General features: G+C 30.2%; 1 protein-coding gene across 1 annotated transcript in view; it reads right to left on the reverse strand.

Annotated features, from left to right (window-relative positions):
• Positions 1 to 244: 244 nt before the first annotated feature.
• LOC143231825 (uncharacterized) overlaps positions 245 to 16,081 on the reverse strand; it is a 31,885-nt gene continuing 16,048 nt past the window's right edge. The window contains exon 3 of the mRNA XM_076466493.1: positions 245 to 1,099. Within this exon, the coding sequence (XP_076322608.1) occupies positions 890 to 1,099 (210 nt within the window). The 3' untranslated portion in view covers positions 245 to 889. The remainder of the gene's footprint in view (positions 1,100 to 16,081) is intronic.

The raw sequence follows: 16,081 nt of genomic DNA on the forward strand, positions 1-16,081 counted from the left end.
AGTACAGCGGTAAGTCTACGGATTTACAACGCTAAAATCAGGGGGTTCGATTCCCCTTGGTGGGCTCAGCAGATAGCCCCATGTGGCTTTGCTATAAGAAAACACACACACTTAATATTTACAATACCGTGAATAAATACAGTGATAATTTTAAAATCTGTCTAAACTAATGAAATTATTTCTCTCGACATATTTCGTTTTTAAAAACATCTTGAGGCGACTAACAGCAGTAAATCTACTTAGAATAAAGATACAGAACTCTATCTAAATTTCAAGTTTATTCTTGAGGAAAGAAGATTCGCCTTTCGAAAGCATTCGATTTACTGGATATTATATTTTGTCTTTAATGTTTCGTTTGTTTTTTTTTTTCATTTACGTGTTTTTCGAACCCCGTGAAAGACAATTTAGGGAAACGTTAATTGATTGAGGAAATGTTCAATTGAAATCTGGTGAACATCTCTCGTTACCAGCAGTAAATAAACGATAAAACTTCTACCAAATAACAACCGATATTCAGTAAGAGCTTGAAACAAAGAGTTTAAGGACTTATAATACAAAATTCGGGTTTCGATTCCCCGCGTTGAACACAGCAAATAGTCCAACGTAGCGTTGCCTGAAAAAAACACACACAAATGAGACTACTAGGATTTTTTAAAGCAGGTTTCGTTTGGAGAGAAAAAACAAATCTGTCCACTAGAGAGAAAACCAGTTTAACGATCCACTTGGTTCGACTACAGTTTCTCTGACGTTGCCTGTCTGATTCAAAACAGCATAAAAAAATACGTGTTAAAACAAACATCTGTCACTATTTCTCTTCATAGCTTTTGGAACATTCCTGAAGGTAAATAGCATGCGATGATTGTGATGTCTTGGTATGAATGTCAGATATTTAACAGAATGGAATAATTTTAATGAACAACCTCTGCTTATACCAATAAAATTTTATAACAGTTGTGAAAGTCTCAGTCGGTTCAGGATTCACACATAATTTAAATTTTTTTTGTGCAAGTGAACAAATCATTTTCATGTTTACCAAATCAGGCGAACTATGTTCGTTTGTCCCTGGCTTTTTCTTTTTCCAACTCCGTATCCGGTTTATCTATTTCAACAAAATATATTTGATAATTACAAATAATGAGCTAATTCAGTTTAATACATTTTAATATTGGTTTATCTTTTTAAAATATCGACTTAAATGTTGTCAAACGTTTTATATTACCGAAAATTACTTGTTTGTTTTGAAATTTTGCGCAAAGCTACACGAGGGCTATCTGCGCTAACCGTCCCTAATTTAGCAGTGTAAGACTAGAGTGAAGGCAGCTAGTCATCACCACCCACCGCCAACTCTAGAGCTACTCTTTTATCAATGAATAGTAGAATTGACCGATACATTATAACGTCCCCACGGCTGAAAGGGCGAACATGTTTGGTGTGACGGAGATTCGAACCTGCGACCCTCAGAGGCTGAGTTAAGCCGCCTAACCACCTGGTCCACTGAAAATTAAAGAAATGACACAAAACTTCAATGTTTCACTTTTAGCGTGCTGGTTTATAACAAAAACTAACTTTAGTGAATTTGACTGACAAATAAAAGTCACATTGCTAGTAGTTTAACAAATATTAGAGACTAGTAAACGTAAGAGCCCCCAGTAACAACAAGTTTTTACCAAAAAAGTGTTCAATTTTATTTACTTTTGAAGTGAACGCTGCCCAGTCTATCAGCCGTAAGCTTGAGCACTCATAACGTTAAAATCCGAATTTCAAAACCTGTTTTGAAAAATCCCGAGATACACTTTGAGAGCAAGCAAGGTAAAACAAAGAAAGTGCTTGTATTTGAGTTGGATGTGCATGACACTTGTAAGGTTTTCGTCATACGTTAAAGTGGCTTTGTTTCAACAAGTACAGACTTAAGCATTGTGTACGTAGAATGCTATTCGTGGTGTGAAATAACTTACACTTTGATCGAGTTAATGGAACCGAGACTTGTTTTACAGCTGTGCTTTAGAAAATCAGTATTTCACTCTTGTAAACGCAAACTCATAAAGTTTACTTTATGTGAACCATTAAAGTCACATATACGAGACGTTTGCAATTCTGAACCCTAACGGGTAAATCTACGAAGCTCATCTAACTTTGATTAAGTATTCAAATTGACATAACAGTTTTAGGCTTAGTCATCAGTTAGGTAATTATATCCCTCGCCCTCGAAACTGAGATCTAAGTGAAATTCTATTAAGTATTCATTTCCTATTGGCCCGGCATGGTCACGTGGTCAAGACACTCGACTCCTAATCCAAATGTCACGGGTTCGAATCCCCGTCACACCAAACATGCTCGTTTTTTCAGCCATGGGGGCGTTATAATGTTACGGTCAATCCCATTATTCGTTGATAAAAGAGTACCCCAAAAGCTGGCGGTGGGTGGTGATGACTAGCTGCCTTCCCTCTAGTCTTACTTTGCTAAATTAGAAACACCTAGCGCAGATAGCCCTCGAGTGGCTTTGCGCGAAATTCAAAAACAAACAATCATTTTCGATCTCCTTACAAAAATAAGAGTATTGTCACGATGATGTAATGTTCTCAAATACTTTAATTTGATCACTGTTACAAAATTGTGGTCTTAGGAAATAAAAAAAATTGTAGCAAACATAAGTTTTGAAAAATATATAAAATATATTTAACTTAAGGTATTTATAGCTTGACTAAACAAAATAATGCTATTTAATTGTAACATTTACGTTCCAGTAGAGGGAAGTACCTACTTTGAAAGAAGGTTTTAAAACTTTTAATTTAAAAACAGGAAGTAATACGATAAATGTTTAAACACAACAACTAATTTGCCTGAACTAAAGGTACCTCTCTTATGAAGATGCTTCATAGAAACGTTACTGTAAATATATATACATTATTTTGTTCAAGATGTTGTCGTCTGTTAAACAAAATTAATATTCAAAGTGATTGATTGAGCTGTCCGAAGAGATTATGTTAAAGACTGCAAAACATTTTTTTCCAAATTTTGAATCATGTTTTGAAAGCTGTAGCTTAGTTTAGGTATGAAGTTCAGAGAGCTCATCCATCATTTTATGATTTCCCAGCACCACTACGCACGCCAGTTTTCCTTCTTTACCATGGCTACCACAATAACTTGTCAAGGTTTAACCAGTTTTGTTCCTTTTTTTTTCTTCACTTCTCTCTCTTTATTATTTTAATTTTAAAGTGCCACTCTTTCCTTCGCGAAGTTTTAACAGATTAGTGTAGAAAGACTCAACCTTTGTTATCTGAGATCTACACAAGCACTTTCACAAATAATGTACAATGAGTGAACAGTGCGAGTATGGTTAGACTTTAGAGGGGATTCTGAGCGAGTGCATAATAGAATGTGACTTAGAACTGTTGTTAAACGTTTATTTTTATTGGAATCCATTTATTTCACTTTTTTTTTTTTTTGCCTACACCGTAAGGTCTGGTTTGGTTTGTTTTGAATTTCGCGCAAAGCCACACGAGGGCTATCTGCGCTAGACGTCTCTAATTTAGCAGTGTAAGACAAGAGGGAAGGCAGCTAGTCATCATCATCCACCACCAAATCGTGGACTACTCTTTTATCAACGAATAGTGGGATTAACCGTAACATTATAGCACTCCCATGGCTAAAGGGGCGAGCATGTTTGGTGTGACGAGGATTCGAACCTGCAACTCTCAGATTACGAGTCGAGTGTTTTAACCACCTAGCCATGCCGGATCCGTAAGGTCTGGTAGATATGCAGTTTATTAATATATACGTTTGTGTGTATACACTTCTAATACATGTATTAAAAATACGAAAAACGTCATATTAGGAACTTCAGACACATATGTATATATATATATTAGTCTGACGAACCATTTGTCACTTTTTGTAAAGAGTATATTTTATACAACGATTTCTTTTACTTTTCCCTCGCAACTTTTACAGTTATTTAAAATTACTTGGACGAAAAAACCGGTTTCGTAGCTTTTACTACGCTTTATCTTACATTTCAACTTTTACAATTATTTAAAATTATTCGCTCTTTAAAAAACCAGTTTCGTAGCTTTTGTTACATTTCAGGTCTAGTAAGCCCCGGCATGGCCAGGTGGTTAAGGCACTCGACTCGTAAACCGAGGGTCGTGGGCTCGAATCCCCGTCACACCAAACATGCTCGTGGGGTTCAGTCGTGGGGGCGTTATAATGTGACGGCCAATTCCACTATTCGTTGGTAGAAGAGTAGTCCAAGAGTTGGCGGTGGGTGGTGATGACTACCTGCCTTCTCTATAGTCTTATACTGCTAAATTTGGGACGGCTAGCGCAGATATCCTTCGTGTAGCTTTGCGCGAAATTCAAAACAAACAAACAAACAATCAGGTCTATTTCTTTTCACTCTACTTTTTAAATCAAGAATAAAACAAACCGGTGTATGAAATCTGTCTGATGTTCTACCAGTATGGTAATTTATAGAATGGGAACATGATGTAACTACGTACGTGTATGTGATAGAAATACAGAAATACACGTGAAGCATTCATGAAAGAATGACGTTAGAAACACATTCTGTAATACAGTTTTTCTGTGTTATGTAACGTTTTCTGTTTCTTGCTAAACGCGTTTACACGCGTGTAAAGTATGTGCTATATATATATATATATATATACTGGACATGTGAAGTATGTGTTATATATATATTTATATACAGGACATGTGAGGTATGTGTTATATACCTACATGTATAAAATTTCTTTCTTTAATAATATCATTTTGTTTCATGTTTCACAGTTAAGGCTCCGGCATGGACAGATGGCTAGGGTGCTCGACTTGTAATCTGAAGGCCGTGGATTTGAATCCCCGTCACATCAAAACATGCTCGTCCATTCAGCCGTGAGGGCGTTACAATGTGACGACCAATCCAACTATTATTGGTAAAAGACTACCTCAAGAGTTGGCGGTGGTGGTGATGACTAGCTGCCTTCCCTCTAGTCTTACACTTCTAAATTAGGGACGGCTAGCGCAGGTAACACTCGTGTAGCTTTGCGCGAAATTCAAAACGAAAGAAATTCGCACTTGAATTCTGACACACGTTTTAGCTGATGTGTATTGACAAACTAGATTATAATGTTGCTTTTCCAAGATATGGAAGAAGACTTCGGATCAACAGTCTATGTTATTCATTAAGTCATTACCGGAATTATAAATTCACTTATTAATCGTTTCGATCGGATATGTTTTCTTACTTTTGCACGACAGTTTGGTTTGAATAATTAACCCTATTTAAAAAAAAAAAAGAATGCCAATAACGTTTAAGGCACGTGCATGTCAATGTATTGTTATTGTTAGGCACGTGCATGTCAATGTATTGTTATTGTTAATAGTTTTTTTGGTGTTGTTAAAGTCTCATGGCAGTAATTTGTTATCCTTCATCTTGCAGTCATATTTTCCATCGTAGTTAGTGGCTTCTATTTGAGGAGTACTCGCACGAGATTCACGTGTCACTAGTTACTTACTATACAGCACAGATAATAGTATACGTATAACAAGATGTGGTGTGAAAGGACAGATAATCTAATACCTTAATTCTTATACATACATATATATGTTAAGCAACAACAAAACTGAAACATCACTGACCAAACTTTAGTCAAAATATTTTTCGTGTTTTACTTTGCAATTTAGTTCTTATAGTTTATTCATTTTGCAGATTGACTTAATAAATTAATGTTTGCGTTGCTCTGAATTAATTTCAAAATGTGTTTTCAAACTAATAAAGTTGAGACATCTGAGCCTGTCAGTTACGCGACCATCATTTTCTACAGTGACGTAATGTAGTTTTAAACAATAAATATTGTTGCGGAGTGATTATCTCAGAGACATTTGAACTCCAGTTTTAGCTCATATCTCAGAGACATTATGAACTCCAGTTTTAGCTCATATCTCAGAGACATTATGGACTCCAGTTTTAGCTCATATCTCAGAGACATTATGGACTCTAGTTTTAGTCCATCTGTTTTATTTAAAACCGTGACTTTTCTTAAATTTTTCGCCACAATTTTTAAAATGTTATTGTTACGTTTAGTAATAACCATTTTTCTCATTATTGATGTTTTTATTCAATGAATTAGACTAGCAAACATTGCCATACTATCGCCTAGATACAAGAGAAACATGTTTGAGAAAACAGTTACATTAAAGCGTAACTTATTCTCTAGTAATGTGTACAATACTTGGCTCAGTAACACCCGTGAGACAAGCTAAAATTAAATTTAGTTATAAGTTGTTATCAGCTATTCGTACATTTCTTGTTTTATTACAAGTTGTTGTATTCCATTCATGCACATTTTCTGTTTTATCACAAGTTGTGGTATCTATTAATACATATTTTTCTGTTTTATTACAACTTGTGGTATCCATTAATACACTTTTTCTGTTTTATCACAAGTTGTGGTATCCATTAATACATATTTTCTGTTTTATCACAAGTTGTGGTATCCATTAACACAATTTTTTCGTTTTATTACAATTTGTTGTATCCTATTGACACATTTTTTTCTGTTTTACTAGTTTTATCACAAGTTGTGGTATCCCATTAACACATTTTTTCTGTTTTATCACAAGTTGTGGTATCCATTAACACAATTTTTTCGTTTTATTACAATTTGTTGTATCCTATTGACACATTTTTTTCTGTTTTACTAGTTTTATTACAAGTTGTGGAATGCCATTCATACACGTTTTCTGTTTTATCACAAGTTGTGGTATCTATTAATACATATTTTTCTGTTTTATTACAACTTGTGGTATCCATTAATACACTTTTTTCTGTTTTATCACAAGTTGTGGTATCCCATTAACACATTTTTTCTGTTTTATCACAAGTTGTGGTATCCATTAACACAATTTTTTCGTTTTATTACAATTTGTTGTATCCTATTGACACATTTTTTTCTGTTTTACTAGTTTTATCACAAGTTGTGGTATCCCATTAACACATTTTTTCTGTTTTATCACAAGTTGTGGTATCCATTAACACAATTTTTTCGTTTTATTACAATTTGTTGTATCCTATTGACACATTTTTTTCTGTTTTACTAGTTTTATTACAAGTTGTGGAATGCCATTCATACACGTTTTCTGTTTTATCACAAGTTGTGGTATCTATTAATACATTTTTTTTCTGTTTTATTACAAGTTGTGGAATGCCATTCATACACGTTTTCTGTTTTATCACAAGTTGTGGTATCTATTAATACATTTTTTTTCTGTTTTATTACAAGTTGTGGAATGCCATTCATACACGTTTTCTGTTTTATCACAAGTTGTGGTATCTATTAATACATTTTTTTTCTGTTTTATTACAAGTTGTGGAATGCCATTCATACACGTTTTCTGTTTTATCACAAGTTGTGGTATCTATTAATACATTTTTTTTCTGTTTTATTACAAGTTGTGGAATGCCATTCATACACGTTTTCTGTTTTATCACAAGTTGTGGTATCTATTAATACAATTTTTTTCTGTTTTATTACAAGTTGTGGAATGCCATTCATACACGTTTTCTGTTTTATCACAAGTTGTGGTATCTATTAATACATTTTTTTTCTGTTTTATTACAAGTTGTGGAATGCCATTCATACACGTTTTCTGTTTTATCACAAGTTGTGGTATCTATTAATACATTTTTTTTCTGTTTCATTACAAGTTGTTGTATCTCATTATCACATTTTTTTCTGTTTTATCACAAGTTGTGGTATCCCATTAACACATTTTATTTCTGTTTTATTGCAAATTGTAATATACCACTCACACAGGTTTTCTGTCTTATTATAAGTTGTGGTATGCCATTTATACAAGTCATATGCTCTGTCACTAGTTTTCATATGATATTTATAATTATTCTGTTTTCTATTCTGTTTATGTTTCAAATAAAGCTTATCAGATCTGGAGGAATATTACTAACACGTATTGTTTTAGGGAAGCGCCAGAGTTAGTTAGTTTGTTATAAATTCAAACCCAGTCGGTAATCAGAGCCTATTCATTTAAAGAGAGTTTCCACCTTTCTTGTGTGACATTTTAATGATATTTTTCTAACAGTGTAGTATAATTGTTATTGAATATTCTTCTGGATTGGACTATTTTAAAATAATTACTTCATGATTTATGCTTTATTACAGAGGATCATCATGGTGACTTGCAATAATTCTCTTTCATGAGTGAAATAAAATAACGGAAAAAACTTCAACAAAATTACTTTTAACTAATCGAGTGTGTTTATAGTTAAAAGGATTTTATTAATTACATGTTACTTCAATCCGAAGAGAAAGTGTACATTCCGATTACCCTGCCCTCTATTAGGTTATTTAAACATTATTAATTATTTTCGGGATAAAATTTTTCTTTCCACAAAACACAAAGAAATATTTTGGACCTCACTGACCCACTTATTGTTTCTAATTTTTATGCACAAAATTTATGTAATAATTAATATTTGAAATTTAAAAAAATGAATGTTGGTATATTTATGAAGTGTGTATGTTTGTTTTCTCATAGCAAAGCCACATCCGGCAATCTGCTGAGCCCACCGAGAGGAATCGAATCCGTCATTTTAGCGTTGTAAATCCGTGGACTTATCACTGCACTAGCGTGAGGGGTTATTTATGAAGTAGCTTTTCGGATTTTCTGGTCATAGTCCTATTACTTATTTTACTATCGTACAAAACCTGCTATTGAATACTTGGAATACAAATCTATATCTGACTTTAACACGCAGTTCATAATATTTACTTTGATTAAAGCACAAAAAAAATAATATTATTACACATAAAAAGACGAACAGTAGCCACTCAGTAAAATCACTTATTTGTTTTGTTTTTAAGTGAAGCACAATGCAACGGATTTTATCTTTGTAAATTTGCCAAGAAACCTACATGCCACACTTTGGAAAGCAAAACACATAAATAACGACCACATTAAACAAAGGTTACTAATAAAAACGAATAATTATTTGAGCGCGTTTGTTTTTAAACTCTCACCAATATATATAACAGAATTTCTAATAACTCATCACTACTATCATATATCAAACTGCTTGAGGAAAATTGTTGTAGTTCATTTGTACGGGGTAACATTAGACATATTTTCCGAGGCTCAGGTGGTTGGGGCTCTCCACTCGCAATCTAAGGATCGAGGGTTCGAATCCCCATATTATCAAATATGTTCGCTCTTTCAGCTATCGGAGCGTTATAATAATTAGAGTAACTATTACTTCATGAAATAATTAGAGTAACTATTACTAAAGTCCAAATAAGATATTGGTTTGATTAGTAAAAGTTGAAGTAATTAGATAATTTATTATTAAAGTATATACAAAGTATTAGTTTGATTACTAAAAGTTGAAGTCATTAGAGTATTTATTACTAAAGTCTACATAAGATATTAGTTTGATTACTAAAAGCTGGAGTCATTAGATTATTTATTACTAAAGTCTACATAAGATACTAGTTTGATTACTAAAAGCTGGAGTCATTAGATTATTTATTACTAAAGTCTACATAAGATATTAGTTTGATTACTAAAGCTGGAGTCATTAGATTATTTATTACTAAAGTCTACATAAGATATTAGTTTGATTACTAAAAGCTGGAGTCATTAGATTATTTATTACTAAAGTCTACATAAGATATTAGTTTGATTACTAAAAGCTGGAGTCATTAGATTATTTATTACTAAAGTCTACATAAGATATTAGTTTGATTACTAAAAGCTGGAATCATTAGATTATTTATTACTAAAGTCTACATAAGATATTAGTTTGATTACTAAAAGCTGGAGTCATTAGATTATTTATTACTAAAGTCTACATAAGATACTAGTTTGATTACTAAAAGCTGGAGTCATTAGATTATTTATTACTAAAGTCTACATAAGATATTAGTTTGATTACTAAAAGCTGGAGTCATTAGATTATTTATTACTAAAGTCTACATAAGATATTAGTTTGATTACTAAAAGCTGGAGTCATTAGATTATTTATTACTAAAGTCTACATAAGATACTAGTTTGATTACTAAAAGCTGGAGTCATTAGATTATTTATTACTAAAGTCTACATAAGATATTAGTTTGATTACTAAAAGCTGGAGTCATTAGATTATTTATTACTAAAGTCTACATAAGATATTAGTTTGATTACTAAAAGCTGGAGTCATTAGATTATTTATTACTAAAGTCTACATAAGATACTAGTTTGATTACTAAAAGTTGAAGTAATTAGAGTATTTATTACTAAAGTCTACATAAGATACTAGTTTGATTACTAAAAGTTGAAGTAATTAGAATATTTATTATTAAAGTCTACATAAGATACTAGTTTGATTACTAAAAGTTGAAGTAATTAGAATATTTATTACTAAAGTCTACATAAGATACTAGTTTGATTACTAAAAGTTGAAGTAATTAGAATATTTATTACTAAAGTCCACATAAGATACTAGTTTGATTACTAAAAGTTGAAGTAATTAGAGTATTTATTACTAAAGTCTGCATAAGATACTAGTTTGATTACTAAAAGTTGAATCAGATTATTTATTATTAAAGCCATATTATTATATGGCCTCACTTAAGAGAAAATTTGGGTATTTCTGGTTTCTTGAGAATAACTCTTTCATCAGTATGTATTTCTTGGATCTGCTTGCGACGATTTACAAATATTTCTATCGGATGTTCACACCAATAGTATCTTATAATAGTTTTTATTGTTCTTTGCCAGCTATAGACTTTGAAGAAACTAGCTGTTTCCAAAGCGTACACGATATAATGCCGATCAATCAGCCAACCAACCATTTATATGAGAAGCCAGTTGCCTCTAATCACTCACTGTGTCTGCCAACCTTCCCTCTATTGGTGAGTGAAGAAATTACAACTAAAGTTTTTACGAGCTTATAAAACACTGGAGAATAATTATACCTTTTCTGCTATGGTGCCCATGATTCAATAGGATTTTGTTTTTATATTTCTTGATTCTGTTAGGGTAGTACAGATAGGAGAGGAATCATTCAGATCTATCTACTCGCCTGTTAATAAATAATTGTCTGAGTTTTATAGTCATTGATGATTAATCGACGCTTTAGAATTTTCGTGCAAAGCTCCATGAGGACCACATAGCCGTCCATGATTTTGAGTTGATAGATTAGGGGAGGAGGCAGCTAATCAACAACGCCCTCTGTTAGTTCTTCAGCATAACTCTCGTCTGATCAAATATAGCTTTTGACCTTCACCATTACAACAAATTCACAGTCCAAAAGTGAGGAATGCGCTTTTGCGCTGACGGGACGCGAACAATAATCCGTCAGATTCACTGTCAACAATTTATCCAATAGTACACCCCTGGCTCAGTTTGGTCAAACTCTCTAGAAAGTCGTTTTGAAGGTCACAGCAAACCTTTAGACATAGAAAATAACAACGAGATTACCCTCCCCCCCCGCACGCGCACGCACACATACACACACACACACGTGAGTCATCAATATTTTGTTTAAAATATTAATGTCTATTAACATAGGAAAACATTTTCAGGCTCAACAATGTGTGACTGCTTTTTAATTATTATATCCTAAGGACTATAATATTTATATTATATATATATATATATATAATAACATTAATTCCTCTGTTAAAACATATAAGTTCTGACGACTAGCAACTAATTTTACATGTTATATTCGTATTTTCTTTTTCTATTGTTTTACCGTAAAAAAAGCGGTTAAACCTTTCTGTTGCAAAAACACGTTTTAGTTGTTTTTATTTTATACAAGTTGAAAATAGGATAATAAATTTATGAAAACATCTACAGTAAAAATTGAATAAAATAAGTATTTTCAAAATAATATAATACACTGAAGTGAAAGTTACATAAATACATGTTATATAAATATTTTAACAGAAAATATGCATATATTTTTTTAAGTTGCCGAATCAATCAAAACTCAAGTAACCAAAAGCAAGTAAAACAAGGTGACATCACAAAAGTTATAAAACCCATTAAAATAAGGTAACATTCAAAATTTATAAAAATCATTAAAATAAGGTAACAACCAAATGTTATAAAAATCATTAAAATAAGGTAACATTCAAAATTTATAGAAGTCATTAAAATAATGTAACATTCAAAATTTATAAAAATCATTAAAATAAGGTAACAACCAAATGTTATAAAAATCATTAAAATAATGTAACATTCAAAATTTATAAAAATCATTGAAATAATGTAGCATTCATAATTTATAAAAGTCATTAAAATAAGGTAACATTCAAAATTTATAAAAGTCATTAAAATAAGGTAACATTCAAAATTTATAAAAATCATTAAAATAATGTAACATTCAAAATTTATAAAAGTCATTATAATAAGGTAACATTCAAAATTTATAGAAGTCATTAAAATAAGGTAACATTCAAAATTTATAAAAATCATTAAAATAAGGTAACAACCAAATGTCATAAAAATCATTAAAATAATATAACATTCAAAATTTATAGAAGTTATTAAAATAATGTAACATTAAAAATTTATAAAAATCATTGAAATAATGTCGCATTCAAAATTATAAAAGTCATTAAAATAAGGTAACATTCAAAATTTATAGAAGTCATTAAAATAAGGTAACATTCAAAATTTATAAAAATCATTGAAATAAGATAACATTCAAAATTTATAAAAGTCATTAAAATAAAGTAACATTCAAAATTTATAAACATCATTGAAATAAGATAACATTCAAAATTTATACAAATCATTAAAATAATGTAACATTCAAAATTTATAAACATCATTGAAATAAGATAACATTCAAAATTTATACAAATCATTAAAATAATGTAACATTCGAAATTTATAAAAATCATTAAAATAAGGTAAAATTCAAAATTTATAAAAATCATTGAAATAAGGTAACATTCAAAATTTATAAAAGTCATTAAAATAAACTAACATTCAAAATTTATAAACATCATTGAAATAAGATAACATTCAAAATTTATACAAATCATTAAAATAATGTAACATTCGAAATTTATAAAAATCATTAAAATAAGGTAAAATTCAAAATTTATAAAAATCATTGAAATAAGGTAACATTCAAAATTTATAAAAATCATTAAAATAAGGTAACATTCAAAATTTATAAAAGTCATTATAAGAAGGTAACATTCAAAATTTATAAAAATCATTAAAATAAGGTAACATTCAAAATTTATAAAAATCATTAAAATAAGGTAACATTCAAAATTTATAAAAATCATTAAAATAAGGTAAAATTCAAAATTTATAAAAATCATTAAAATAAGGTAACAACCAAATGTTATAAAAATCATTAAAATAATGTTACATTCAAAATTTATAAAAATCATTGAAATAATGTAGCATTCATAATTTATGAAAGTCATTAAAATAAGGTAACATTCAAAATTTATAAAAGTCATTAAAATAAGGTAACATTCAAAATTTATAAAAATCATTAAAATAAGGTAACATTCAAAATTTATAAAAATCATTAAAATAATGTAACATTCAAAATTTATAAAAGTCATTATAATAAGGTAACATTCAAAATTTATAGAAGTCATTAAAATAAGGTAACATTCAAAATTTATAGAAGTCATTAAAATAAGGTAACATTCAAAATTTATAAAAGTCATTAAAATAAGGTAACATTCAAAATTTATAAAAATCATTAAAATAAGGTAACATTCGAAATTTATAAAAATCATTAAAATAAGGTAACATTCAAAATTTATAAAAGTCATTAAAATAATGTAACATTCAAAATTTATAAAAGTCATTAAAATAAGGTAACATTCAAAATTTATAAAAATCATTAAAATAAGGTAACATTCGAAATTTATAAAAATCATTAAAATAAGGTAACATTCAAAATTTATAAAAATCATTAAAATAAGGTAACATTCAAAATTTATAAAAATCATTAAAATAAGGTAACAACCAAATGTTATAAAAATCATTAAAATAAGGTAACATTCGAAATTTATAAAAATCATTAAAATAAGGTAACATTCAAAATTTATAAAAATCATTAAAATAAGGTAACATTCAAAATTTATAAAAATCATTAAAATAAGGTAACAACCAAATGTTATAAAAATCATTAAAATAATGTAACATTCAAAATTTATAGAAGTTATTAAAATAATGTAACATTAAAAATTTATAAAAATCATTAAAATAAGGTAAAATTCAAAATTATAAAAGTCATTAAAATAATGTAACATTCAAAATTTATAAAAATCATTAAAATAAGGTAACATTCAAAATTTATAAAAGTCATTATAAGAAGGTAACATTTAAAATTTATAAAAATCATTGAAATAAGGTAACATTCAAAAAGTCATCAAAAAACAAATAGTTGATTCTTATTCTCATGTAGCGAGCTTACGGTTTGCACATTTATGTGACGATTGTCGGTCGTTATTAAACTGGTAAATGTAGTCACTGCCATCTAGTGGATTACTTACAAGTTATCTTATAAATATGAGTCAATACCATTACAACTGCTAAAAGCAAACTCATTACATATTATAAACCTATTAACGTTATATGTACTAGATCCATATACACATAAATATTAGCATTAACAAAAACTTAAATTGTGTTTCTAGAAACTAATGCACCCATAACCGTTTCTTTAATAATTCGTCTGCATCAGAAACAAAACTATTAGAAAATCCATTTTTATCACAAGAATTGAGTCATAAATCACCAGAAGCTACAAAAAACGTAACTTTGTAAATTATCATTTTTATTGTTTTTTTCCCTCGTCTTAACACTTCCTCATTGAGTTTAAATTTCCACAAATGTGGTCGCTTGGGTGTCATATTCCCCCTCAGTTTTCCACGGCGATTAATGAAGATAATGATACTGAAAGTTAGAGCTTTCTTTGGGTCTCAGAGCAAATTCCCGTCTTAATCAATTTTTTCCAAGATGAATAACATAATTTATGAGCGAAGGTACAAGCGTCATAAAAGTCATTAGCGACGATAACCAGACACACGTTTAAATGAACCCCTGTTGTCAAACCCTCGATAATTTTAATTGATAAAGATCGTACATAGTACAGTTTCGAGTCGCCCATGCATACATGTTGGGGAATAATTCTTTCAATAAGGATCGTTTAGAAAGAAATCTCGCTCTTAATATTATGTTAAAAAACTTTTAGTTTTAATTTAATTAATATTTACTTTTAATTTAATTAATAGATGGTTAGTTTGTTGCTAAGCTCTTAGCTACGTAATGATTTATCTTGAATGTACCCACCGCAGAAGTCGAACTCGTGTTTCAGCGTTGTAAGCCCTCACCTAACGAAATACATCAATGATGACGCGAAGATAATTCCTGAATTAACGTTGTCGATAGATTCAATCACTAATAATAAATATCTATCGATTTGATAAAACAATAACAAATAAACTGTACTGATCGGTACTCATCAGCTCTGATGATGTTAGGTCAAAACAAGAGAAACAACTTTCACACATTTCAAAATGTGCGAACCTATTTATTATATCATAGTTCAGGGACTATTTGTTTGTTTTGAATCTCGCGCAAATCTAAACAAAGGCTATCTGCGCCATTTGTCCCTAGTTTAGCGGTGTAAAACCAGAGGAGATGCGGCTAGTCATAAACAATCACCACCAACTCTTGGGCTACTCTTTTACCAACGAATACTGAGATTGACCGGATATTATAACGCTCCCACGGCTGAAAGGGCGAGCGTGTTTGGTGCGACCGGGATTCGAACCCATGGTCGCCCTAACCATCTGGCCATGCTGGGCCTCGTTTGAGGGTAATAAAAAGAAGTGAATCTACTTGTGACCGATTGCGACATGCAACTTGTGACCGGTTCTAACAAAAACAACGCTACAGAGCAGTGCGAGATATAACTTTGAAATAAACAACGATTTCTAATACGAAAAAAAAACCTATAAGTGGCTGTTATAACAACAATATTACAGATCAGGTGAGAATAATCCTAACAGGCTTCGAATTAAACAACAGTTGCTATTAT

This window comes from Tachypleus tridentatus, chromosome 11 (assembly GCF_004210375.1).
Source record: "Tachypleus tridentatus isolate NWPU-2018 chromosome 11, ASM421037v1, whole genome shotgun sequence".
NCBI classification, from domain to species: domain Eukaryota; kingdom Metazoa; phylum Arthropoda; class Merostomata; order Xiphosura; family Limulidae; genus Tachypleus; species Tachypleus tridentatus.